Source organism: Tamandua tetradactyla, chromosome 8 (genome assembly GCF_023851605.1).
Source record: "Tamandua tetradactyla isolate mTamTet1 chromosome 8, mTamTet1.pri, whole genome shotgun sequence".
NCBI classification, from domain to species: Eukaryota; Metazoa; Chordata; class Mammalia; order Pilosa; family Myrmecophagidae; genus Tamandua; species Tamandua tetradactyla.
Window position 1 is genome coordinate 66,611,579 of NC_135334.1, and position 26,178 is coordinate 66,637,756.

General features: G+C 41.1%; 2 protein-coding genes across 3 annotated transcripts; one reads left to right on the forward strand and one right to left on the reverse strand.

Moving 5' to 3' along the window:
• Positions 1-165: 165 nt before the first annotated feature.
• NDUFC2 (NADH:ubiquinone oxidoreductase subunit C2) lies at positions 166-9,114 on the forward strand. The gene is made up of 3 exons (XM_077113466.1): positions 166-491; positions 5,957-6,100; positions 8,935-9,114. The coding sequence occupies exons 1-3, from the start codon at positions 323-325 to the stop codon at positions 8,982-8,984; spliced, it is 363 nt and encodes a 120-aa protein (XP_076969581.1). The 5' UTR covers positions 166-322; the 3' UTR covers positions 8,985-9,114.
• Positions 9,115-11,007: 1,893 nt separating this feature from the next.
• On the reverse strand, positions 11,008-14,311 carry THRSP (thyroid hormone responsive). Of its 2 annotated transcripts, none has more exons than XM_077112078.1 (2): positions 13,981-14,311; positions 11,008-11,443 (listed from the first exon to the last, which is right to left on the reverse strand). In XM_077112078.1, exons 1-2 carry the CDS (start codon positions 14,302-14,304, stop codon positions 11,390-11,392), a joined length of 378 nt encoding a protein of 125 aa, XP_076968193.1. In that variant the 5' UTR covers positions 14,305-14,311; the 3' UTR covers positions 11,008-11,389. The 2 variants fall into 2 exon arrangements, with proteins under 2 accessions (XP_076968193.1, XP_076968192.1); XM_077112077.1 differs by having other exon boundaries at positions 13,827-14,311.
• Positions 14,312-26,178: the final 11,867 nt, after the last annotated feature.

The window sequence follows — 26,178 nt, forward strand, 5'->3', positions numbered from 1 at the left end:
AATCTTCGCCCAGTTTGCCTCGTTTGGCCTTCTCCTCGATCCCGTGGTACCAGGCCCCGGATCTCCCACTCCCACCAGCAGGATGAACGCGAGCGGGCGGCAGGAGAGCAAGGGTGAACCATTCAGTAGCCCGGAACCTTGCGTGCGGGGTGTCGGCTGCAGCGCACGCGGGGAAGCCTTTGTGAGCCGCACTGCCTCGCGCGATGCCCTTCACCTCGGTGCTCCGGGGAGAAAGCTTGTGGTTTAGGCCCGGGCGGTAGTCGTATTCTTTTTTCTTGCAGTTGGCGGCTGAGGCCAGGCCTCAGGTGGGAACGGCAGCACCATGATGAACGGACGGCCGGGCCGAGAGCCCTTAAAGTTCCTGCCAGACGAAGCCCGAAATCTGCCCCCGCCGAAGCTGACCGATCCGCGGCTCCTCTACACGGGATTCATGGGCTACTGTACCGGCCTGATTGATAACGCGATCCGGCGGAGGCCGGTGCTGTCGGCTGGTGAGGGCTGCGCGGGCGGGATTCAGCCGGGACAAGAGGGGGTTCGTAGGGGTGCGGGCCGGCCCTTCTACAGGCTCTCCTGTAGTGCCTGCGCCTTTCTGGAGTCTTTTCGCCTAACTGGCCCCCCTCGCCTCCCTGGGGTGTCTGCGCCGCGTTAGCTCTTCCGAATCAGCTAGTGCTATAGCGTCACTTCACATTTTAGGAAACTAATGCAGCGAAGCAAGGCCTTAACCCACGATCCCAGTGAGTCTGTGAAGGACCCCCGCCTGGATTACCTGCTTCCCTCTTAGGCTGAGCGTTGTGGTGTGTGCAGAAATGAACGTTCAGTCCATGCACAGCCGACACCGCGTATATCATAGCGTTTAATCCTCAGGACACCTTAGCAGGAGGTGTTACCCACGTATGTGGAAACTGAACCCTAGAGATGTTAAAGCAGCTTGTTCAAGGTCACATGGTTGGAAGTAGCAGAGCCTGCTTTTAGACCTCAGTGTATTGGAAACCATTGCTTCTCAAATTTAATGTGCGTATGAATAAGCTAGGGGGCTTGTTAAAATGTGAATTATGAGTCAGTAAGTCTGGGGACGGACTTGATAGTCTGTCTTTTGCTCCCAAGCTCCCAGGTATTGCTGATGCTACTGGTCTTTGGGTTGCACTTTGAATAATTGGCTCTAAACCTGTGGGCTATTTTGCTTAGTAAGATGTCGCTGAACAATGTGGTTTCTCACTCTCCAAGCCGGTACCGCAAGTGAATTTACTGTCATCCCCCCCTACATGGGACATGACTCCCAGGGGTGTAAATCTCCCTGGCAATGTGGGACAGAAATCCTGGGTGAGCTGGGACCTGGCATCAAGGGATTGAGAAAACCTTCACCGAAAGGGGGAAGACAGAAATGAGACAAAATAATGTGTCAGTGGCTGAGAGATTCCAAAGAGTCTGGAGGTTATTCTTACGGGTTTTATGTATATATATATATATATATATATATATATATATATATATATATATAGTTATATATACATATATAGTTTTATATATATATATATACAGTTATATAGTTGTATGTATGTATATACAATAGCTATCCCCTTTTTAGTTTATGGTGTATTGGAGTGGCTAGAGAGAAGTACCTGAAACTGTAGAGATGTGTTTCAGTAGCCATGTTTCTTAAAGTTGATTTTATAATGATAATAGCTTTTACAATGTGACTGTGTGATTGTGAAAAGCTTGTGTCTGATTCTCCTGTCATCTAGGGTATGGACAGATGAGTAAAAATGGATAAAAAATAAACAATAGGGGGAACAAAGGTTAAAATAAATTGGACAGATGGAAATACTAGTGGTCAATAAGAGGGAGGGGTAAGGGGTATGGTATGTATGAGTTTTTTCTTTTTTAATTTTTATTTCTTTTGCTGGAGTGATGCAAATATTCAAAAAATGATCATGGTGATGGACACACAACAATGTGATGATATTGTGAGCCATTGATTGTACACCATATACAGAATGTTTATATGTCAAGAATGTTTGCATGTTTGTTAAGTTTTTACAATAAAAATATTTTTTAATTAAAAAAAATTAAAAGATGTCACTGAACTACTGGGAGAGACTGAGTATCCTAGTAATAGCTGGCACAGTAGCTGTGCATGGGGTATGGTTTTCCAAAGGGAGAGGGGGAGGGAAGCTTTAGAAGAGATGTCTTTGAATTTAGTTTTGATCTGTAGGCAAGGGCCTCTATGAATGGGGTCAGTTTGATGGTTTGAGTATGTGTTCAGAGTTAGAGTGACAAAGAAGGTAAGTTAAAGCTATTCATTCCCTAGGCAGGCAGAAACCTTGCAAATTTTGAGAGATGGGGGGAGTGTAGTTTTAAAAGGTAAACTTTGTCAGTAACGTAAAGCATGGATTGGACTGAGGGAGCCCAGTGAGGAAGGAAAGCTAATGCAATGGTTAGGCAATCCGAGTTCACCCATTTGTGCCTCTTTAGCCTCCTTCCAGCTGGATGTCATACTTGGAAGTCAGCTCCCAGTCCACCAAATCCCAGCACCTGCAGTGCTCAAATAGTAATTAAATCCCATCTCCCTTAGACAAGACCCTCACCACAGAAAAGAGTGATCTTTGAATACTTCTGCCTCTGGGAACATGGGATTTTCTCCCTTTGATCACTAGTGCACATTTGCCCAAGCCTGTCACTTGGTATAATGAAACATTTGGAACTAAATGGCCCTCTTCCACTGCTTCCCATCTGTCACCTTGGGCAACTTATTTGGTCAGGCCTCTCAGAGCCAAAGTGTCCTGGTCTGTAAAATGAAGAGAATTAATCTTTTTGTATTTGTAGTAAGAATTAAGTGAAATTGTATAGGTAAAGTGCCTGGCACACAGAAAGTGCTGGACAAAGTTTCCTTTCCTTATCTCTCATTACACACAGTTTGCCATGCCTTTGTTTGTCCAACATTTACTAACCTCTTTCTCTGTGCCAGGCACTGTGTAACATAGTGGGTGTATGGGTGATGAATACCACCCCGGCCCTGAAGGAGCTTCTGCTCGATTTGAAGAGATAAAGTAAGCAATCCATTATGAATGTTGGTGTGTTAGCCAGTTATTATAAATGACAGATAAGTTCCCTAAGGTAAGGAAAGGAAATATTTACACGGTAGAATTGAAAGGACTCAGTGACTGTATTTGGGGGAAGAGGGTAGAAAAAAGGGTAATAATTGTTTAGGATTTGGATTCCTGGGTAAATGGCCCTATCATTGTCTGAGATGTGAGAAAGCTCCAAATAGGAAGGAAATGAGCTCGTTTCTGGTATTCAACTGGACATGTCTCAAACATTTCAATACATATTATCCAATATGGATATTTGGTTTGGACATACTATGGGTCATCAGCGTATGAATGTTAGATAAAATTATCAGATTAAATGAATTCTCCAAAAGATTGAGTATGTGATAAGAAGAGAAGAAAGCTAGGATGAAATTCTGGGGCATAGCTAGAAAATCAAACCTGTAGTTAGCCTTTTGCAAAATATATTTCCTTATATAGAATTCACATCTTGGAATCTCCCTTTCACATCTTAAATTTTGGTTTTCCCTAGATCATGTAATTTAATCTCCAGTGTCTCATAATAGGATGATTTAAAAAAAAAAAAAACACAGTTTAGGTTTAAATAGGAGATGCATGCAAATGATATAAAATTCAGAAGGTACAAAAGAGAAGACAAAAAAGGAATTTTTTTTTAAAAATACTTTATTGTAAACAACATACAAACATTCTTGACATGGTTACAATCAATGGCTCACAGTATCATCACGTAGTTGTGTTTTTATCACCATGATCATTTTTTTGTGTCTCTCCAACAGAAGAAATAAGAAAAAACTCATACATGCCATACCCCTTACCCTCCTTCTCATTGACCACTAGTATTTCAGTCTACTCTCAATTTATTTTAACCTCTGTTCCCCCATTATTTGTTTATTTCTTATCCATGTTTTTTACTCATCTGTCCGTACATTAGATAAAAGGAGCCACAGACACAAGGTTTTCGCAATCACATAGTCACATTGCAAAAGCTATATCATTATACAATCATCTTCAAGAAATATGGCTACTGGAACACAGCTCTACATTTTCAGGTATTCCTGTCTAGCTGTTCCAATATACCATAAACTAAAAAGGAGATAGCTATATAATACGTAAGAATAACCTCCAGGATAACCTCTCAACTGTGAAATCTCTCAATCACTGACACTTTATTTTGTCTCATTTCTCTGTTCCCCTTTTGGTTGAAAAAGTTTTCTCAATCCCTTAATGACGAGTCTCAGCTCATCCTAGGATTTCTGTCCCACACTGCCAGGGAGGTTACACCCCTGGGAGTCATGTCCAGCGTAGAGGGGGTGTTGGCAGAGAGTTCGCTTGCTGTGTTGGCTTAGAGAGAGAACACGTCTGAGCAACAAAAGAAGTTCTCTAGGAGTTACTCTTAGACCTATTTTTAAGTAGACTTAGTCTGTCCTTTGCTGGGATAAGTTTTATAGGGGCAAACCCCAAGATTGAGGGCTCAGTCTGTTGATTTGATTGTCCCCTCTGCTTGTGAGGATATCAGGAATTCTCCATATGGGAAAGTTGAATTTTTTCCCCTTCCTCCCTATTCCCAAGGGCACTTTGCAAATACTTCTTTATTCACTGTTCAGATCACTCTGGGATTTATTGGGGCATCACACTAACCTGGACAAACCAACAAAATCTCATGCCCGATTCAAGGTTCCATATAAGTTAAATTAGAAAATGCAGTAGTCTGAATATAAATTTTGCACTAAATAAACATTTCTTGCTTTAGTTTCACACAGAAATTAAAGTTTTTAAATTATGAATGACCACTTATTTTCAACACTCTGCAATATTGACATTCCTTTGTTCTTCCTCATGCAAACACATTTTAAAATTTGTATATTTAGTCACTATCATTGTACACTCTAGGCATTCCTAAATTATACCATCTCAGTCAAAAAAGGATGAGATAAATGGCTGTATTAGTAACCAATAAATGTTCAAACATGTTTCTTGAAGATGATTGTATAATGATATAGCTTTCACAGTGTGACTGTGATTTTGAGAACCTTGTGTTTGATGCTCCTTTTATCTACCTTATCAACAGATGAGTTAAAACATATGGAATAAAGATGAATATAAGGGGAACAAATGTTAAAATAAATTTAGATTGAAATGCTGGTGATCAATGAGGGAAAGGGGTCGGGGGTATGGTATGTACGAATTTTTTTCTGTTTTCTTTTTATTTCTTTTTCTGAATAGACGCAGATGTTCCAAGAAATTATCATGATGAATATACAACTATGTGATGATATTATGAATTACTGATAATATATGTAGAACAGAATGATCAAAAGTTAGAATGTTTGCATTTATTGGTGTGGGTTTTTTTTGGTATTTAAAAAAAATTTTAATTAATTTAAAAATAAATAAATGTGTAAATATAAATCAGAATATGGAGACAAAGCAAACTACTTTTAAAACATTTGTAGAGGACTTTACCTCAGTCTCATCACAGCCTGAGCAGGTTGTAGAATACAAGTTAACTTAGCTGTAATAATAATGTATTGAAAAAGAGAAAAAGATTTTTTTCTTCTATGCTTAATCCGGCATTCAGGATTTTCTACTTATTCACCTTTTATCACACAGAATTTTATAAAACCTAAATAAAAAACGTTTATTCTTTTCTGGTAGTTGCATTTGTAAACTTAGGGTTACTTTTCATAATTGCCAGACTTCTTTAGGAGGATGTTGGCTGTCTAAAGGTGAAGGCTGGTTTTTCAATTATAACCATATAGTAAAGTTTTTTTTGTTTGTTTTTATGGAATATTGGAAGACGTGCCATAACAATATGTATCTGAAATGTAAGATGTAAAAATTGTAATTCTTAATACACATTAACTGATTTTTGCTTCTTTGAATTTCAGGTATACATCGCCAGCTTCTATATATTACTTCCTTTATTTTTGTTGGATATTATCTTTTAAAACGTCAAGACTATATGTATGCTGTGAGGGACCATGATATGATTGCATATATAAAGTCACATCCAGAGGATTTTCCTGAAAAAGGTATTTCAGTCTTCTGGTCTTAAATCTGTACCATTCTCCCTGATTAATCTTATCCATGCCTGTTGCTTCAGGTACCTTCTATATTCTGATAACACCTAAATCTTTATAGATCTGAATTCATATATCCAGTTTCTGACTGAGTATCCTGTGCCCTTGAGGTACAGCAAACAATACTCATGTCACCTTCTGCCTTTCCAAACCTCCTTCTCGCTGTCCTCCCTTAGTGAATGGTACTACTCTCAACCTGGACTCTCAAGCCAGAAGCCCAAGAATCATCTTTGTTTCACTTCCCATTGGTCATTAAGTCTTAACAGTTCTACTTTCTAAATATTTCTCAGATTTTAACTCTTTCATTTCTCCCTCTGCCACTACCCTGGCTCAGTTAAATTACATTTGACTCTATCCTGTCTCTGCCTTCATTCAGTCTTAGTTTTGCTGACACCAAATCTGATCACATCTCCAGTTTAAATAGCTACCCATTGCTTTTAAGATAAAATCCAGAATCCTTAGGGTGGCTTATTTCCCTTAGCTAGGCTAATTCCCTTCCTGTCCTCTGACAGAAACACCCCACCAATACCTCTTGTCCTCCACATTGAATGCATATGTCTGTGACCCTCTCTGAACCTTGATTCTTCCTTCATTTTTGTTTCCCTAATTTCTGGCACAGAGCCTATAGAGGCACTTAAAAAATAATAGTGATCTCAAGTGCATGGAGCCCTGCAAGATTGGCTCAGACTTGGCTCTCTAACCTCGTTTTCCATCTCTCATCTTGTGCCTTACAAAGTGCTTTGTCCTGAACCTACCCTATATCACTTTGTACCTGTAGTATCCTCTTTATATGTTCTTCCTCCTTTTGCGCCTGTTCCCACTCTGACAGCCTAGAAAATTTCTGCTTAAAATTCATCATGTCAGTGAACCCTTCACCCAGTTACAGTCAGGGACACCTTCAGTACTACCTACTGATCTCTGTACAAACTATGAATGTAATTATACAAGACATTATATAATTACATTATATTAATCACATAATAATATGATTGTGTTCTTGTCTGTATTCTTCATACCTGTACAAAGCACAGATATGCACATATATGAGCTCTTTGTAGGCTGGGAACTTAATAAGACACTCTTTTGTCTCTCCCAGATATACACAGTGTTTGGCACACAGAACCTTATTAACTGTGTGAATGAATAAATGAGTGTAGGAAATTTTTGGAGTTATAAATACATAAATAGATTTTCTCAGTCATATAAATGTTTAATGTAAAACATGTTACATTTTTTTTATTGTATTAGTTTGCTAAGCTTCCAGAATGCAACATACCAGAAATGGAATGGCTTTTAAAAAGGGAATTTAGTAAGTTATAAGTTTACAGTTCTAAGGCTATAAAAATGTCTGAACTAAGGCATCCAGGAAAAGATACCTTAATTCAAGAAAAGCTGATGAGTCTGGAACATGTTTGTCAGCTGGAAGCAATCCCTTGCTCCTGGGCTCTGGTGATTTCAGCCTCTGTTCTGTGGGGTTTCTTCGTGTTGTTTCTCCACTACTGGCTTTCATCTCTTGGCTTCCCTTGCTGTCTCCAGGTTGAGGCTTGCTTAACATCTCATGGGAAGGCACTTGGCAACATCTGCTGGGCTCCACACACCTCCAAACACCCATGTCTCTGTTCTAAACTCCCTTCAAAACATTTCCACTGTTAAAGGATCCAGTAAACTAACCAAGGCCCACCTGGAATGGATGGAGTCCCATCTCCATCTAATCAAAAGGTCATACCTACAATTGGGTGTGTCACATCTCTGTGGAAATAATCTAATAATTAGTTTCCAACCTATAGTACTGAATCAGGATTAAAAGAAACGGTTGCCCCCACAAGATTGGGTCAGGATTAAAACATGGCTTTTCTATGATACATAATAGAATCAAACCAGCACATATATACCATAAAATTTGCCATTTTAACCATTTTTAAGTGTACAATTCAATGACATTAGTTACTTTAAGATACTATGCTATCATCATTACCTTCCATTACTAAAACATCATCACCCCAAACAGAAACTCTTTACCCATTAAACAATAACTTTCCATAAAACATTTAAATTTTATTAGATTGAATGATTTCCAAGGTCCTAGCTTGTTGTAATATTTTATTACTCTATTTTATATTCTCATGATCTTCAATCACATATGTGATGTTGCGTGGTTGGATCAAATGCTACAGCTTTTTTGACTGTGAAGAGTTTAAAGACTCATACAAAGCTTGAAGAGTAGATGTGTCAGGGAATGGGGAATATTTAGAGCCACTGCATGTTAGAGCTGGAAGGAATCTTGGAAATATTGATTCCTAAGAGTGAGGCCCAAGACTGAGCTGTCTGTAGTGCAGACCTTCTGACTCTTCACCTGCACATATTTCCTTTGTGCCCCTGGCAGCAGGAGTGCATCTAACTGCATGGGCTTATTCTGTCTCCGAGCAGCAAATCACTGTCAGTTGTCGGAAGCCACATGCACTGGCAGCAGGAGCATGGAGAGCTTGACACATCAACTTCTGTCCCTTACTAACTGACCTCAGCCCCTCCTTGTTCATTCCTTCCACCACCCTGTTAACTCCTTGCCTCTCCTGGTAGCCATCTAGATATTACTACAGATTCCTCCGAAGTTATTCTTCAATGAAGCAAAATGTTTGTAATTGCCAAGCCATGGTTGAGGACAAGAAAATAAGAAATTCTTAGGGATTTCCATCTGTAGGAATGTTGAATATTAATTTTTCTTTAGGAAATACCATTTTTAAAACAAATTACAAATAAATCTACTGTTATGATCTTTCTTCCTACAGATAAGAAAACTTATGGTGATATTCTTGAAGAATTCCATCCAGTACGTTGAAGTATCCAAAATGCTTGCTTTGGTTTCACTGATACTTATTTTCTGAATTTTATGGAACAAATTTCCATGACATCTCGAGTTTGTATTAATCTGTTCGTTGACACCTTATAATTAAAATGATCATCACGAATACTCTGGCTCTTTTTTTTTTTTTAACTTTTTTTAAATTGTGAAATATAACATATATACAACAAAGCAGTAAACTTCCACATACATTTTAACAAATATTGATAGAACTGATATGAAAGTTTGGTATGAGTTACAGTTCCATCACTTTTCATTTTTTCTTTTAGCTACTCCAAGACACTGGAGACCAACATTATATCAGTATAATGATTCACCAGTCATACTCATTTGTTAAATCCTATCTTCCCTGTTATACTCTTCCTTCTCTTTAAATTACATATATGCATAAAGGCAATAAATTTCAAAGTACATTGCAACAATTAGTTGTGGAATAGATTTCAGAGTTTGGTATGGGTAAAATTCCACAATTTTATGTTTTTATTTCTAGCTGCCTTAAGGTACGGGGGGCTAAAAGAGCTATCAGTATAATGATTCAGCACTCATAGTCATTTGTTAAACCAGACCTTCTCTGTATAACTCCACCATCACTTTTGATCTTTTCTCACTCTTTAGGGGTATTTGGGCTATGCCCATTCTAACTTTTCCATGTTGGAAGGGGCTGTAGATAATATAGGATGGGGGATGGAACAAGTTGATGTCCTGGAGAGGATGGCCCCTCTGCATTTCAGTCCTTATCTGGTCCAGGGACCCATCTGGAGGTTGTAGGTTTAGGAGAGTTACCCTAGTGCATGGAACCTTTGTAGAATCTTATATAATGCCATAGGTATTCTTTAGGATTGGCAGGAAAGGTTTTGATTGGGGTTTGGCAAGTTATGATAGGTAGCAATGTCTAACTGAAGCATGCATGAGAGTGACCTCCAGTGTAGCCTCTCAACTCTATTTGAATTCTCAGCCACTGATACCTTATTTGTTATACTTCTTTCCCCTTTTGGTCAGGATGGCATTGTTGATCTCATGTACCTGGGCCAGGCTCATTCCTGTGGGTCATCTCATGCTGCCAGGGAGACTTTCACCCCTGGATGTCAGTCCCACGTAGGGGGGAGGGTAGTGGTTTCACTTGTAGTATTGGGCTTAGAGAGAGAAAGGTCTCATCTGAGCAACAAAAGAGGTCCTCCAGTGACTCTTAGGCATTCCTATAGGAAGGCTAAGCTTCTCTGCTACATGAATAGGCTACACAAGAGCAAGCTTCAAGATCAAGGGCTTGGCCTATTGATTTGAGTTGACTCCTTTTTATTATAAGAAAAAATGGTTCATCAAAGAGTGGTCAGTTACCATTCACCCAATTTTAAGATGTCTGACATATTTTAAAATGGAGTTTAGTTCTAGTTCTACAGCTCATGGACCAAATGCCAAGTTTTATTGGAACACAGCCTTGCTCATTTGTTTACTTGGTGTTTATGGTTGTTTTCATATAGCAACAGCAGAGTTGTGTAGTTGTGATAGAAACGTTATGGCCTGCAAAACTAAAATATTTAATATCTACCCTGTACAGAAAAAGTTTTCCTGCTCTTATTCTAGTCTCTGGGTACAAAGCAAGCCAGAGTATGGATAGTTTAGTGTGCCATGCAAAATAACCTTGACTTGATCCTATAGGTATTGGGAAGTCATTAAAGAGTCAGAAATGGGAATGAAATGATTAAATTTGATTTCTGCGCGCTCTCTGCAGCAGTATGGAGGGTGGTTTAGAAGGAAACGGGACAGGAAGAACAGGAATCTGATACTGCAATGGAGTCTTTGGTTGTAGGTGGATCATCCTAGAGAAAGTGGGCTCAGTAGCTAATAATATCTACAGTGGAACTTGGTGTAATTAGAAATGAAAGACCTTTCACCTAATTGGGAAGAGACCTATGTCTTTATGGCTTTCCAAATCCAAATACTTGACCAAAAAAAATTGTTCATAAGCTCGGATTTTATAATCAAATTCATTTTTGGAGATTAATAAATTGTTTTATTTACATATAATTTCAAATTAGGTGGCAGTATGCATCTAATCTCCACTGGGTTAAACAATTTGCCCAAGTTTGCACAGCGAATGACTGCCAAGAGGATATGAATTTAGGTTAGATGCTAACACCTATGCTCTTTCTACCATTCTACTATGGACAGGCAACTACCTATTCCCTTATGGACCTCTGGCCACCATCTCAAGCTGATAAGAGGAGCAAGTGGAGTTGTGAATAGCAGCAAGCATCTTAAAGGTGAGCCAGTGATGAGTTCATGAATTGGATGTTCAAACGAAGATAGGGACGCATCTCAAATAACTGAGTTGCCTTCACTTCCAGCTGCAGTTCCAGGCCTCTCTGGTCTAGTCATCACTGCTAGCAGACTGCTCTGTGTTGTCGTTGTGTCTGCTTTCTGTTGTGTAAAGTGATCTGTGGAGTGACAAAAAAAGCCAAGTCAGTATAAATTTAACTAAGGTACTATCACATGCCTATTAAACTAGGAAAAAGAATGAAAGCTCAGTGTTGCTGTAGGATAATTCTGGCAGGATGTATCTTCCTCAGAAAGAGTCGTTTCAGTTCAGGATAACAGAGCTGAAATGACTCATCTGGTTTCACCTCTACATTTTACTAATAGGGAAATTGAGATGCAGAAAGGTGAAATAAGTTGCCCAGAGGCATACAAAGGCCAGTGCTAGAGCTAGGACAAGAGCGCAGATGTTTTAGCTCCTGTTGTACAGTACCAAATCTGTGGATGAAAATCAGTTGAGGTAAGGTGTGTTGAAACATTATGGGGCAGAGTTGTTGCTCTAGTCTTTGAAGTAGTTTGGTTGGTCAAGGTGTGGAACTTCCACCTACCCTACCATCCCCAACTCCCACCTCCAGCCCAGGCTGCAGGATCGTAAAGGCTCTAAGGAAAATAGAAAAATCCACTAGTATAGAGGGAAGGAATTAGACTCAAGTTAGACACGGTTCATATCTTGGCTCTGCCATTTACTGAACTGAACAACCTTGGACTCATTTACTTCTTGGGCCCTAGTTTTTTCAACTGTAAAATGGTGATAATTCCATTAAATAATTGATGGTCTCATGCTTTCAAAAGTATAGGACACTATTTAAATGCCAGCTATTTTTAGTACTACTGTTACTATTCAGTGAAGAACAAGCCCACAGAAGTGAAGTGCTTACACAAGGCCTCTCAGCTCATAAGTGCTAGAACAAGGATTTGAACCCCGGACTTTTGACCCAGTGCAGCTTCATTTAAGAACTTCTGAAAGATGGCCCAGGGAGCCTCATGGGAAGGGGATGCAGGGTTGAAGTTAGTAGTTTGGGTTTGAAGTGAGGGAAAGAAAAATGGCTGAGAAAATACCTGGAGCTGAAGTCTGTTGTCTGTTTGGGTCCGTTTATATTCCTCATTATGACAGAACAGCCTTAAGGCAGTTTATGTAGTAGCACAAGAGGGCAGAGCATGGGTATAATGCTCTCAAAGGTGGAGCCAGTCCTGCTTTTTTCCCCTTACTAGCTGTGTGATTTGGGGTGAGTCACTTCACCTCTCTGGCTTTAATTTCCTCACCAGTAAGTGGGGATAAAAGTCCTGCCCCACATCCCTACCTCAAGCAGTATTGAGATTCCACTGGACATGGATGTGCTTTATAACTGATAAAGCCAATTCATGAGAGCAGGACTAGCAGGTGCTATGGCCCAGTGTCTCTCAATCTTTCCCATAAATAACCTACCATGACTGTCCTAGGTCCCCTTCCTACCTCCCACCCTCCACCCTATGCCACCACCTGCTTGTGTAGCCTGCTGCTCATCCACATCGCACAACTCCAGCCTCTCTGTGCATAGACATACAGGCTCAGATTCCAACATATATGCATATGTACACATAGCAGGGCTTCTCAGTGGGCATGCCTCCTCGCTCTGGTGTGCTGTGACTGGATTAGAGTGCCTAGGAAGCAATACCTTGCTTTTCTGTTAAGCCATCTGAAACCTGGGATGACCAGAAAACCAGTTGCAGGGATACTCTGAGCAGCCTCACTTACTGTGTGCTCAGATGAAGCTATTATTAATACGTGACATTAAGGGAACCCCCGTGTCTCCATGTGCCATATAAATATACTATTCCATGTTCCATGATTTAGGAAGCACTGCCATACCAACAAAGAATTCATAATGCACACCACAGTAAAAACACGTCTCAGGCAAGTTTCTTCAATTATAAAGTAAAAATAGTAAAACCTATCTTCATAGGATGATTGTGAATATTGAGATAATTCTATGTCAAGACTTAGGAATTAGTCTGACATTTACTATGTGCTCAGATGAAGCTATTATCAATACACAAAATTAAGGTACTTATCTTAGGATCAATTGGATGACTTTGATGGCATATCCCCTGAAATTATAGGTATAGTTATGTGTATGTATACTTGGACACTGGAGTGAAGGTCAATAGCTTTAATCAGATTCTTAAAGAAGTCAATAGTGAGAACATACTCATTCAATTCAGATATCTGCAAGCCTTAATGTACTTAGAACAACATACATACGCAAACACATATATATGTGAATACAGGGTACACCCTAACAAGCACTTTCCCTTCTGTCTCTATTATTCACCAATTCTGGGTCAGAAAGACAATAAGGCAGGCCTGGTTTAGCTCCTTCCAGGTTGTGGTCCCAATACCCTAAAGTAAGGGTGGCTCTGAGAGCCAGCCTCTCCCTCTCCCACTAGATTGCACCACTTCTCCCTCTCCTCCCCTGGAATGTCCCCTGGCTCGATTTTTATGCTCACTAGCATAGCCATCATTACCTTCCCTAGAGTATGAGGTCTACAGAGCCTGTTCTGTTATCTCCTGGTATTTCCTTGTCACCTCCTCGGCTTTCAGGGTAAGGTGGGTGAGGATGTGATGTAGGCTGGAGCAGTGCTGGTAGAACTGGGCTTCCAGGTTCAGCTCCCACAATACCTTCTCCTCCTTGGCCTCCTCTGTCTCGGCAACTTCATTCTTAGCTTTATCAGCCTCATTTCCTTCCTTCTTGGCCTGCCATTCCTCCTGGGGCAGCAGCCCGTGGTCCATGTCTACACAGATGGCCTTAAGCATGGTGAAGTAATTGTAGAGATCAGGGGCACCAGCCTGAGCCTGGGCTTGGCCCCGGTGCCCACTCTGCTGCATGTCCTGCAGGAGGCTGGGGATCATCACCACCTGCTCCATATTGCGCACCGTTGCCGAATACCAGTCCATGACAGTCAGCAGGCAATTTTGGGGATAGCGCTTGGTTAGCACCTGCATGTTTGCCTCCTCTTGCACACTGAGTCCAGCAGACTCTCCTGGCACTATTTCTAGGCTCTTGATCTGATGGCAGGTTGACAGGATGCCAATGCCCAGCCAGTGGGCATTACAGCCCTGTTGTGGGCCAGTCCTAAGGCTTGGGTTCCCATATCTGTATCAGGTGATTCATCTGCCCAGGAACAGATTTACCAGCCTTCTGCTTGTCATGTCACCACTGCAAGCCTGCCTCAGCAAGAGCCCAGCTCCTCTGTCAGCTTGCTGGGCCAGTTAGAAAGAAGCTTTTCCTTTAGCAACTGGTACAATTGACTCGGCATTATTTCAGGTCATCTGAAACCACACTGCCCTACTATAGTGTAAACTTTACTATTTTTTTTTTTTTATTAACGGAAAGAAAAAAAAAAGAAATTAATACAACATTTAGAAATCATACCATTCTACATATGCACTCAGTAATTCTTAACATCATCGCATAGATGCATGATCATCGTTTCTTAGTACATTTGCATCGGTTTAGAGGAACTAGCAACACAACAGAAAAAGATATAAAATGTTAATATAGAGATAAACTTTACTATTTAGGGTAACCTCTTAATGCACAACTCACTCCTTTAACCTGGGGCACCTCAGCTCTGAAATGAGCAAGGAAGGAGGGTTGTGAAATGGAACAGCTCAGTAGGGGCCAAAGAGTACTGAAGTAGGAGTCAGAAACCTAGTGCCGCCCTGTAGTTGTCTTTTGTTTGCTTGCAGGCTCATATTTACTGAGCACCTATTCTGCCTGAAGTTCTGTGCTAAGCTCTTTCATGGGTTATCTTATTTCATCTTCACCACAAACCTATGATGAATGGATTCCCAATATTGCTGTTTTACTAATGGGGAAACCAAGGTGCAGACAGCTAAAGTAACTAGTGCAAAGTCACTACCAGCCCAGGACCACCTCTCTGCCACCTCTAGATTGGTGTATGAAGTTACAGAAATCACACGAGTCAACTGAATCCGTGTTGTCATCTGTAAATTTGAGGAGTTGTGGGGATCAAATAAGATAAAACCAGCAAAATGCTTTATACATTACAAGCACAGTTCCTTGATATGTCATTCATGTGGATCCTAGATTATTGGTAAGGTCTCTACAATTCTAACTAGTAAGTTACAAACCACAAGTTACAAAGCTTCTGCTTTACATTGACCTATTCCTTTGACCAACCATCTTGGAAGATAATAATAACCCATTGCATAGTCATATCATCTGAGTTTACAAACTACATTTATTATGTTAATTTACAAGGTTATTGGGAAAATGGGAGAGACCCAAAGTTGTACAGCAAGTTAACGGCAGAATAAAGTTGAGAACAAGACCTTCCAAGTTCTGATTCAGTTTCTGCTCACAATCCTGCCTCAGGTGATCAGACTGCCAGGTGATGATGCCTCCTGCCCCAGCAGGGGAGGAAAGAGGAGGAGGACATCAGGGGAGAGGATCTTAAACTGAGCAGGACCTCAGGACGTCTCCCTTAAGCCACTCTTACCCCCACCCCAGAGCAGGGGGCCCCTCTGCAACCCCCTGACAGTCTTCCATTTCCTTCCACTCCTGTGGCCAGAGCTGTGAGAAAGTTCATCTTTATATTGAACTGAATTCCACTCTCTTGTAACCCATCCCTGTTAACTTATAATATCCACCCCACCCAAAGTCACTAGCTTTCACTGTGTTTATATTAGCACAACAGGATTGTGTACAAAGCTGTTACCTGTACTTTAACTCCAATTCTCACAACAGCCCTGTGAGGCAGAAAAACATTAGTATTCCCTCCTTTCAGATGAGGAAACTGAGACTCAGAAAGAGGAAGTTACTGGGACAAGGTTTCACAGCTCAGACTTGACAGGTGCAGCTCAGATCTACCAGATCTCTGAAGAAAGCAGAGATTGTCCCTGTCTCCAAACCTCAGGGCTGACTGTGTACATAGCCACAGGTGACCTGGAGTTACCCTGAGCCCCCCTTCATCCTGTGTTGGGCAACTGACTTTGCCTCTCCTGGGCAGCGAGGGCAGCCAAACCTAGAGGGCCCTGGACCCACTGTGAAGCACAAACTTCTGCTTTTACCCTTTCAGTACTGCAGGTTGTAAAGTGGAACAGGCAGCCCTGGGTCAGCTCTTCTTCTGGTTGTGTCCCTAGGCTAGTTACTGCTCTTTCCTGAGTCTTGGCATCCTCATTTGTCATAATAATAATAACTAACATTAATTGAGGGTTTGCTATTCTAAGCTAATATATGCAATATGCTTAGAGCCATTTAATCATCCCAACAATCACATATGTAGGTATTATCGTCCCCCATTTATAGATGAGGAAATTGAGGCCTAGGAAGGTAAAGTAGTAAACCCAAGAGAACACACATCATTAACTCCTAGGCACGGAAGAGTTGGGGTGTATAATATTTCCTACCCACGGGTCGTTTTGAGGAATATAGATGATTGTGAAATATCCTATACGTCAGGACCTTAAATGTGCACTACCTCCCAGCCCCTTCCCCTTTCCTACTCTGTGCTCCCTGTCTCCTCATCTAGCCCTCCAGGCAAGGATTCATCACAATACATTTCAGTTCCTTCTACCCTGTCCCAGGGCCCAGCACTGCTAATATTCAGTAAATATTGGTTGAATGATTATTATTAGATTCACCTGGTAGAATCTAGCATCTTTTTAAAAAAATATTTTTATGGAGAAACCTTCACAGTCCATCCATAGTTATGCAATCAATGTTTCATAATATCATCACAATGCTGTGTATTCATCACCGTGATCACTATTAGAACAACTGCATCACTCCAGAAAAAGAAATAACATCCCCTACCCCTTACCCCTCCCTCTCATTGACCACTGGTATTTCAATCCATTCTAGAGTCTTTGATTATAATCTCCAGTCACCTTGTAAAATACGATCCCTAGCTTGGTGGGAGGAGGGGCAAGGCCTCCAGCTTAGAAAAGGACATACATGACCATCTAGAAGCAGTGTGCCACAGCAGGTGCTCAGAACCTCCTCAGGGGCCTGCTCTAAAGTGAGGTTCTTTCCCACAATTACTCCTCAGAAAGACGAGGTTGTGACATACCTAAGGACTAACAGTCTTCATTGTACAGGGCACTTTCCCACTTCTGCAAACAAAACTGTAAGCAAGACACAGTAGCCCAGTATCACCCTGACAGTCAGCAGGGTGAAGAATTTGCATAAAATTTCCTCCTAAGTGTGAAGAATTTGCATAAAATAGTTTCCTAAAATAGGAGTGGAAAAAGCAATATTTCTAAATTAGTGTATTATGTTAAAGAATTTATTATTTTTAAGTATTAAACAAATAGGCAAACATTTGTTAATTTATTTCTAGCCCTAAAAAATATTTTTGTTCATTTTTAACCTTTTCTGGAAAAAAAATTCTTAAAATGTTTTCTCCTTAAGAAAATCAGGCATCCAGGATCTCTGTGCAGTGGGTACCACCTAAACCACAGGGGTGGCACACTGTTAATTTGGGTTTTGGTGCTGCACCAGGCCCACCGTATATCAAAGGTAACTGGACTCCAGTGTCCATGGCAGTAGCGTGAATGGTTTGGAGGTCTCCGAAGGAAAGACTCGTCTAGTTCTGATTGTATAACTCCTTCCGAACCCATGCTCGAGTCCCAAAGGGCATTGCCCTGCCTATGTTCTTGTGTTTTTAACCCAAGCCAAGGATCTCTGGCTCAGAACTTTCAAACACGGTGTCCTGCTTGCAGACAGACCTGGCTAGCAGGCCCAGGGCTCCCACGGGCAGCTGGCTCTCTTACCCAGTGGCTTGGGGCAACCCTGTGCTTTGCTGTCATTCTCCCTCTACATTTTACCATCTCCATCCAGCCTTTTTCCAATGAGTTCCTGGGCGTGGCCCAGAGGGATTAAGAGTGTGCACCTGAGTATGTGAGTAAGTGTGTTAATGAAAAATGCAAAGAGTGAACAAATTGATAACTGGGTGAATAAATTATCTGTGTGCCTGAACCTGTGCTGAAAGCCAGGAAGACCCCAAGGAAGGAGTGAGGAGAGGATCCCTCCTGCCAGCGTCATCCAACCAGCAGGCCATGAACCCCAGATGGCCTCCTGGTCTGCCTTGGAGACAGAAGACTCTGCATAAAATGTCAGCAGCCCCAAGCCCTTGAACTTGAGGCTGGCTCTTGTGAAGCTTTTGTATGTAATGGAGAAGCTTAGCCTCCCTATAAGTATGCCTAAAGTCACCTCCAGAGAACCTCTTTTGTTGCTCAGATGTGTCCCTTCTCTCTCTAAGCCCAATTCTGAAAGTGACATCATTGCCCTCCCCCCTACATGGGACATGACATCCAGGGATTAAAGGTCTCCCTGGCACCATGGGAGATGACCCACAGGGATGAGCCTGGCCCTGGCAATGTGGGATGAACAATGGTACCCTGACAAAAAAGGGGGGAAAGAAGTGTAGCAAATAAGATATCAGCAGCTGAGAGTGTTCAGATAGAGTCGAAAGGCTACACTGGAGGGCACTCTTAAGCATACTTCAGTTAGACATTGCTACCTATTGTAACTTGCCAAACCCCAACCAAAACCTTTCTTGCCAATCCTAAAGAGTACCTATGGCATTATATAAGATTCTACAAAGGTTTCATGCACTAAGATATTTCTCCAAAACCTACAACCTCCAGATGGGTCCCTGGACCAGATAAGTCCTGAAATGCAGAGGCACCAGCCCTTCCAGAACATCATCTAGTTCCATACCCCATCCCATATCATTGACAGCCCCTTCTAACATGAAAATGGACATAGCCCAAATACCCCTAAAGAATGGGAGAAAGATAAAAGGTGATGGTGGAGTTATACAGAGAAGGTCTGGTTTAACAAATGACTATGAGTGCTGAATCATTATACTGATATTTCTTTTAACCTCCAGTACCTTGGAACAGCTAGATATAAAAACCTATAATTGTGGAATTGTAACCCGTACCAAACTCTGAAATCTGTTCTACAACCAATTGTTGCGATGTACCTTGAAATTTATTGCTTTTATGTATATATGTTATTTAAAGAGAAGGAGGAGTATAACAGAGAAGATAGGATTTAACAAATGAGTATGACTGCTGAATTATTATATTGATACATCTGTTGGTCTCCAGTGTCTTGGAGCAGCTGGAAGAAAAAACAAAAAATCATGAAACTGTAACCCATACCAAGCTTTAAAATCTGTTCTATAACTACTTATTAAAATGTACTTGGAAATTTATTGCTTTTTTGTATATATGTTATATTTTGCAATAAAAAATACATATATTGCCAGCCACATATCAGATTAGGAAACAGACATCAGGAGTCTGAAAGAACAGGCTGGACTCAGGCAATTTCTTAGAATGGGGAGAGGACAGAGGCAAGAAAGTATTAGGGGTCATCTCAGGGGGCAGCAGGGCAGGGGCCTGGAGAGATGGCTCTTTGTTCAGCAGGGTCCACTGGACTCAGTTGTTTCTGCTCTCAGGATACCACATCTGAAGACTGAAATGTTATCTAGTACAGCTGGGCCATTGCAGGTAGGAAATCCTGGCACTGGAGGGGAGGGAAATAGCAGAAGCTGGACTAGACTTCAAGCTTCATTTATTTTCCCAAGTCTTCCCTCCTGCAGATGGGGAAAGTGAAGGTGGATGAGGAACTTTACTAGAATGGCTCTGCAGAGCTACTTGTGTTCTCACCCTCAGGGAATCAGAATGCCCCAAGTTGGACAAACTGAATTGGCTACAGAGGGCCCAGGCCAAGCCAGGAACAAGGAGTGAAATGTGGTGCAAGAGGTAAGATGAACAAGTTGTGCCGTAGGCTTGCCAGATCCCCAGTAACCCTGGCTGGGTTGAATTTAGACAGTCACACTTGTATAAGAATGACCTCATACAAGTTTTTCAGTTAAAAAAATGATTTATATACACGTACATACCACCTGGTGTCTGTGTGTGAGCCCCAGGTATTTTCTTTGCATTGTCAATTTAGTTCTGGACCCATTGGGGGATCATATGGGAGTCAAGAATAGGGAGCCGGTGGCAGAGAGTTCAAATAGAATCGAGAGGCTACTCTGGAGATTGCTCTTACACAAGCTTCAGTTAGACATTGCTGCCTTTCATAGCCTGCCAAGCCCCAACCAGGACCATTCTAGCCAATTCTAAAGTACACCTAGGGCAATATATAAGATTCCACAAGGGTTCTATGCACCAGAGTAACATTCCAGAAACTTACAACCTCCAGATGGGTCCCTGGTCCAGATAAGTCCCGAAACCTAGAGGGTCCAGCCTCTCCAGAACATCAAATACTTCCATCTCCCTACCCCAGATGTGACAGATCCTTCCAATATGAAAAAATTTAGAATGGCCATACCCAAACACCCCTAAAGAGAGGGATAGAAAGATCAAAGGTGATGGTGGAGTTATAAAGTGAAGATAGGATTTAACAAATGAATGTGAATGCTAAATCACTAAATTGATATCTCTGTTAGCCTCCAGTATCTTAGAGCAGCTAGAAGTAAAAACCTAAAATTGTGGAATTGTACTATGTCAAAGTCTGAAATATGTTCTACAATTGATTGTGGTGCTTGTTAGTATATATGTTATTTTTCACAAAAAAAGAAGGAAAAAAAAGTCAATTGTGATGGTAAAAAAATATTTAAGCCCTATAGCCTCCTATATTTTGGAGCAGCTGGAAGTAAAAATATGAGAGGATCGTATGGTAGCCCATGACAAACTCTGGGACCTGTCCTGTAACTGTATGTTGAAGATTGCTTTGAAAACTATTGCTTTTTTATTTCTTTGTTTTGTATATATGTTATACTATAAAATAAAAAAGTTTTTTTTAAAAAATAAAAGTATAGGCAGCTGAATATGCATGATTTTTTCCCCCATAGTCACTCAGCCTCTGCTATGGCTCCAATTCCCTGCTGGGCTGTGAGGAGACAGGAGAAAATAGGACAGTGTCTCTGCCCTCCAGAACCTTTGTCCCAGGGGAGCTCATGTAAGAGTTAGTATGTGTTGGCACTGTGCTGGGCATAAAGATGTAACAGAGTTGGAAAATGTCCCTGCTGTCAGGGAGTTTATATCTACTGAGGAGAGACCCCCAGCAAACATATCACAGATAAATATATCACACTGTGACCTGTTCTATTGATAAAATAAGGTAACGAGCTAGAGCCTGTTACTGGACAAAGGTGGTGAATCCTTTTGCCTGATGTGCTCATATGATCAATCCTGAGACACCAGGGTTTCAAAGAGAAAAATTTTATTACCAGGCATGTAGTAGGAAATCAGATACCTTATCAGCCCTAAATCTGTCTCCCCAATCTGCAGCAATTTTGATCGTTTATAGCATCAAAAGATGGACATGTTTTAGAATAATGAGTACAATGGCATGAGATGATGTCGTTAGAGGTGATTTAATTATTGAGCATGCTTAGTCACAGAACATATGTAAGAAAACGGCGGCCTTAATATGATGATGGGTGTGATTTTTAGTATTATAATGAGGTATAGGTGACCTATAGGCTATATTCTAAGCTACTGCACATGTGCAGCGGACCCATTTTGGTTAGATCCAGTCTTGGTTATCAAGGGAACTTTGAACTTGGGGTGGGGTAGTTCTGGACTGACCAGGACCCTTCATTAATAAACATTAGGAGCTGTCTTTAGTGATCCCAAATGCTAAAGTCAAAAAACTGGATAAGTAGGTACAAGTGAAGGTGAGTCACAAGGATTTTAAAATCACAAGGGCAAAAGATAAAGGCTATACAACCATCAGAGATAATGGCAGCTGGATTACAATTCAAAGATTTTCAAATACTTCCCTCTGTCTACTCCAATATACCAGAAAGCTAAAAGGAATATCTATATAATGAATGATTCAGCAATCAAAATCATAATCATCCCTTAAATCCTAATTTCTTAGTTACAAGCCTAGCTATTCAAAATGTGGTCTGCAGCATGTGCATCACCCAGGGGCTCATCCAAAATGCAGCTTCTTGGGCCCCACCCAGGACCTACTGAATCATAGCCTGCTTTTTAACAAAATCCCCAGGGGATGTCTATGACCAGGCAGGCAGGAATTCACTCCGAACATGGCTATTACCCTAGAAAACCAGAGATGGAAATATCCATGTGAGACCTGAATATTCTCGGCTTCTGGAGAGCTCCCAGGCAAAAGGACAGCAAATGCTAATGATCACAGAACAGTCTTCTTAAAGGCCCAATTAACTCCCTGGGTGACCTTAAGCAAGTCACTCCATCCCCATAGGCCTCAATTTCCTATCTGGAAAATCTAGGCGCTGAACTAGATGGAGGCTCTTTGAAGTTAAAGACCACAATTCCTCCGAATGGAGGATTTGGTGCATCAATAGCTAAATGACCAGCCAAGACACAGCTACTTGAGGGAGTTTCAAGACCCCTTCTCTGGAGTCCATAGATCACCCCAAAGAGGTCCAGACCTTTTTTGTCCTACTCAGAAGTATGGGTATTTCTGCTGTTCGGGGAATTCTCTGTAACCTTCACTGTTACAAAGGCTCTGTGAGAAGGGCTGACCTGAGAGGACCCACCCAGAGCTGCCGTCCAGCGTCCTCCCTATCACTCCCCTCCCCCAGGGCTGGGAAGACCCATCCTTCCTCCAGTTGCCACAACTCCCGGGTAGCCTAAAGGATTCTAGGCTTGCAGAATAGAGAAAGGGTCTGACATGTCAAAAAAGTGCTCCTTAGTCAACCCAACCACAAATGTCTAGCTGGAAGACACTAAGGGGGTTCTGCAACCATACACCTACAATTTACTTTTGTTTGCTTTTTTGTTTGTTTTTTGCATGGGCAGGCACGGGGAATTGAACCCGGGTCTCTGGTATGGCAGGTGAGAACTCTGCCTACTGAGCCACCATGGCCCACCCTGCAATTTTCTCTTTTTTTTTTTTTTTAAATTTTTTTTATTAATCAAAAAAAAGAAAAGAAATTAACACAACATTTAGAAATCATTCCATTCTACAAATGCACTCAGTAATTCTTAGTATCATCACATAGATGTATGATCATCATTTCTTAGTACATTTGCATCGATTTAGGAAAAGAACTAGCAAAACAGCAGAAAAAGATATAGAATGTTAATATAGAGAAGAGAATTAAAATAATAATACTAATAAAATATATATATATATATATATATATATATATATATATATAAAGGAAAAAGAAAAAAACAAAAACAAAAGATACAAACACACAAACAAACAAAAAAACACATTTCAGGTGCAGCTTCATTCAGTGTTCCAACCTAGTTACATTACACTTAGGTATTATTGTGCTGTCCATTTTTGAGTTTTTGTATCTAGTCCTGTTGCACAGTCTGTATCCCTTCAGCTCCAATTACCCATTATCTTACCCTGTTTCTAACTCCTGCTGGTCTCTGTTACCAATGATATATTCCAAGCTGATTCTCGAATGTCGGTTCACATCAGTGGGACCTTACAGTGTTTGTCCTTTAGTTTGGGGCTAGACTCACTCAGCATAATGTTCTCTAGGTCCATCCATGTTACTACATGCTTCATAAGTTTAGTCTGTCTTAAAGCTGCATAATATTCCATCGTAGGTATACGCCACAGTTTGTTTAGCCACTCGTCTGTTGATGAACATTTTGGCTGTTTCCATCTCTTTGCAATTGTAGATAATGCTGCTATAAACACTGGTGTGTTTTTGCCCTTTTGTCTTTGCCCTTAAGTCCTTTGAGTAGATACCTAGCAGTGGTATTGCTGGGTCATAATCCATTCTGCCATTCTATGTCTTTTGATTGGGAAATTCAGTCCATTAACTTTTAGTATTATTACTGTTTGGATAATATTTTCCTCTACCACTTTGGCTTTTGTATTATATATATCATATCTGATTTTCCTTCTTTCTACACTTTACTCCATACCTCTCTCTTCTGTCTTTTCGTATCTGACTCTAGTGCTCCCTTTAGTATTTCTTGCAGAGCTGGTCTCTTGGTCACAAATTCTCTCAGTGACTTTTTGTCTATAAATGTTTTAATTTCTCCTTCATTTTTGAAGGACAATTTTGCTGGATATAGGAGTCTTGGTTGGCAGTTTTTCTCTTTTAGTAATTTAAATATATCATCCCACTGTCTTCTAGCTTCCATGGTTTCTGCTGAGAAATCTACACATAATCTTATTGGGTTTCCCTTGTATGTGACAGATTGTTTTTCTCTTGCTGCTTTCAAGATCCTCTCTTTCTCTTTGACCTCTGACATTCTAACTAGTAAGTGTCTTGGAGAACGCCTATTTGGGTCTATTCTCTTTGGGGTGCGCTGCACTTCTTGGGTCTGCAAATTTAGGTCTTTCATAAGAGTTGGGAAATTTTCAGTGATAATTTCTTCCATTAGTTTTTCTCCTCCTTTTCCCTTCTCTTCTCCTTCTGGGACACCCACAACACGTATATTTGTGCGCTTCATATTGTCATTCAGTTCCCTGATCCCCTGCTCAAGTTTTTCCATTCTTTTCCCTATAGTTTCTGTTTCTTTTTGGAATTCAGATGTTCCATCCTCCAGTTCACTAATTGTAGCTTCTGTCTCTTTAGATCTACCATTGTAGGTATCCATTGTTTTTTCCATTTTTTCTTCTTTGTCCTTCACTCCCATAAGTTCTGTGATTTGTTTTTTCAGATTTTCTATTTCTTCTTTTTGTTCAGCCCATGTCTTCTTCATGTCCTCCCTCAATTTATTGATTTGGTTTTTGAAGAGTTTTTCCATTTCTGTTCGTATATTCAGCATTAGTTGTCTCAGCTCCTGTATCTCATTTGAACTATTGGTTTGTTCCTTTGACTGGGCCATATCTTCAATTTTCCGAGCGTCATCCATTATTTTCTGCTGGTGTCTGGGCATTTGATCAGATTTCCCTGGGTGTGGGACCCAGCTGGTTGAAAGGTTTTTCTGTGAAATCTCTGGGCTCTGTTTTTCTTTTCCTGCCCAGTAGGTGGCGCTCGTGGCGCTCATCTGTCTGCACTGCAGTCGGCCCAGGAAACCGTGCGTGGAGGCAGGGGTTGCTGGCCGCGGCTTGGGAGAGTGCCGGTCCTAATTGCCCAGCTGGCCTGAAACGCCAAGCGTGACGGGAGGGCCCCGCTATCCAACGTTCCCAGTCAGACCGGGGAGCCACGTGCGTGGAGGGGACCCCAGTTGCCAGCCGCCCCGGCCGGGAAAACGCACGCCCCTCGGGTATCTCACCGCAGCAGATTTTCCCTGCCCGTTCAGCTGTTCCAGAATGGGGTACGCTGTCTTTTTGGTCTCTGTCGTGACTCCGGGAGCTGTTTCGTATTGTTTCTGTTTCTTTAGTTGCTTTTCTGGAGGAGGAACTAAGACCCGCGCGTCTTACTAAGCCGCCATCTTCTCCGGAAGTCTCAAACCTTCAAACTTTTGACCACTGAAAAATGGTTCTGTTTTACTGGTTCACAGCAGGAGGTTTGAGCAGACTTTATTCAGGTCTTTTAACACTGCGGTCCGGGACAGGGAGCCTCTCAGAACCCAAGTCAGTCCTCAGCCTCAACAACACAAGATGGCCGACTGCAATTTTCTTTTCAGGAAACCGAGAACTGAGGTTTTGATTTACATTTCCCATCATGTTTGTTCACTCCCTGGGAAGGAGTTTGTCTGCCATACATATCACTTATTTATAAGGCTTTTTAAATGTTTCAAATTTTATTTTTTAATTATTTAAAAATTTATATTTAAACTAAAATAAACATTTATATTTAAAAGTCTGTGGCCATGAGATTTTGTAGGTTTGTCCAGAGTGATGCCCCATAGATCCCAGAGTGATTTGAATGGTGAATAAAAAAGTATTTGCAAAGTCCCCTTGGGGGAATGGTGAGA

Excerpts from the sequence above, each read along its gene's own strand:
- NDUFC2 (XM_077113466.1), top strand. The coding sequence starts at position 323 with ATGATGAACGGACGGCCGGGCCGAGAGCCCTTAAAGTTCCTGCCAGAC. Across the intron at positions 492-5,956 it reads GAGGCCGGTGCTGTCGGCTG|GTATACATCGCCAGCTTCTA; the intron begins GTGAGGGCTGCG and ends TTTGAATTTCAG. Across the intron at positions 6,101-8,934 it reads AGAGGATTTTCCTGAAAAAG|ATAAGAAAACTTATGGTGAT; the intron begins GTATTTCAGTCT and ends TTCTTCCTACAG.
- THRSP (XM_077112077.1), bottom strand. The coding sequence starts at position 14,304 with ATGCAGGTGCTAACCAAGCGCTATCCCCAAAATTGCCTGCTGACTGTC.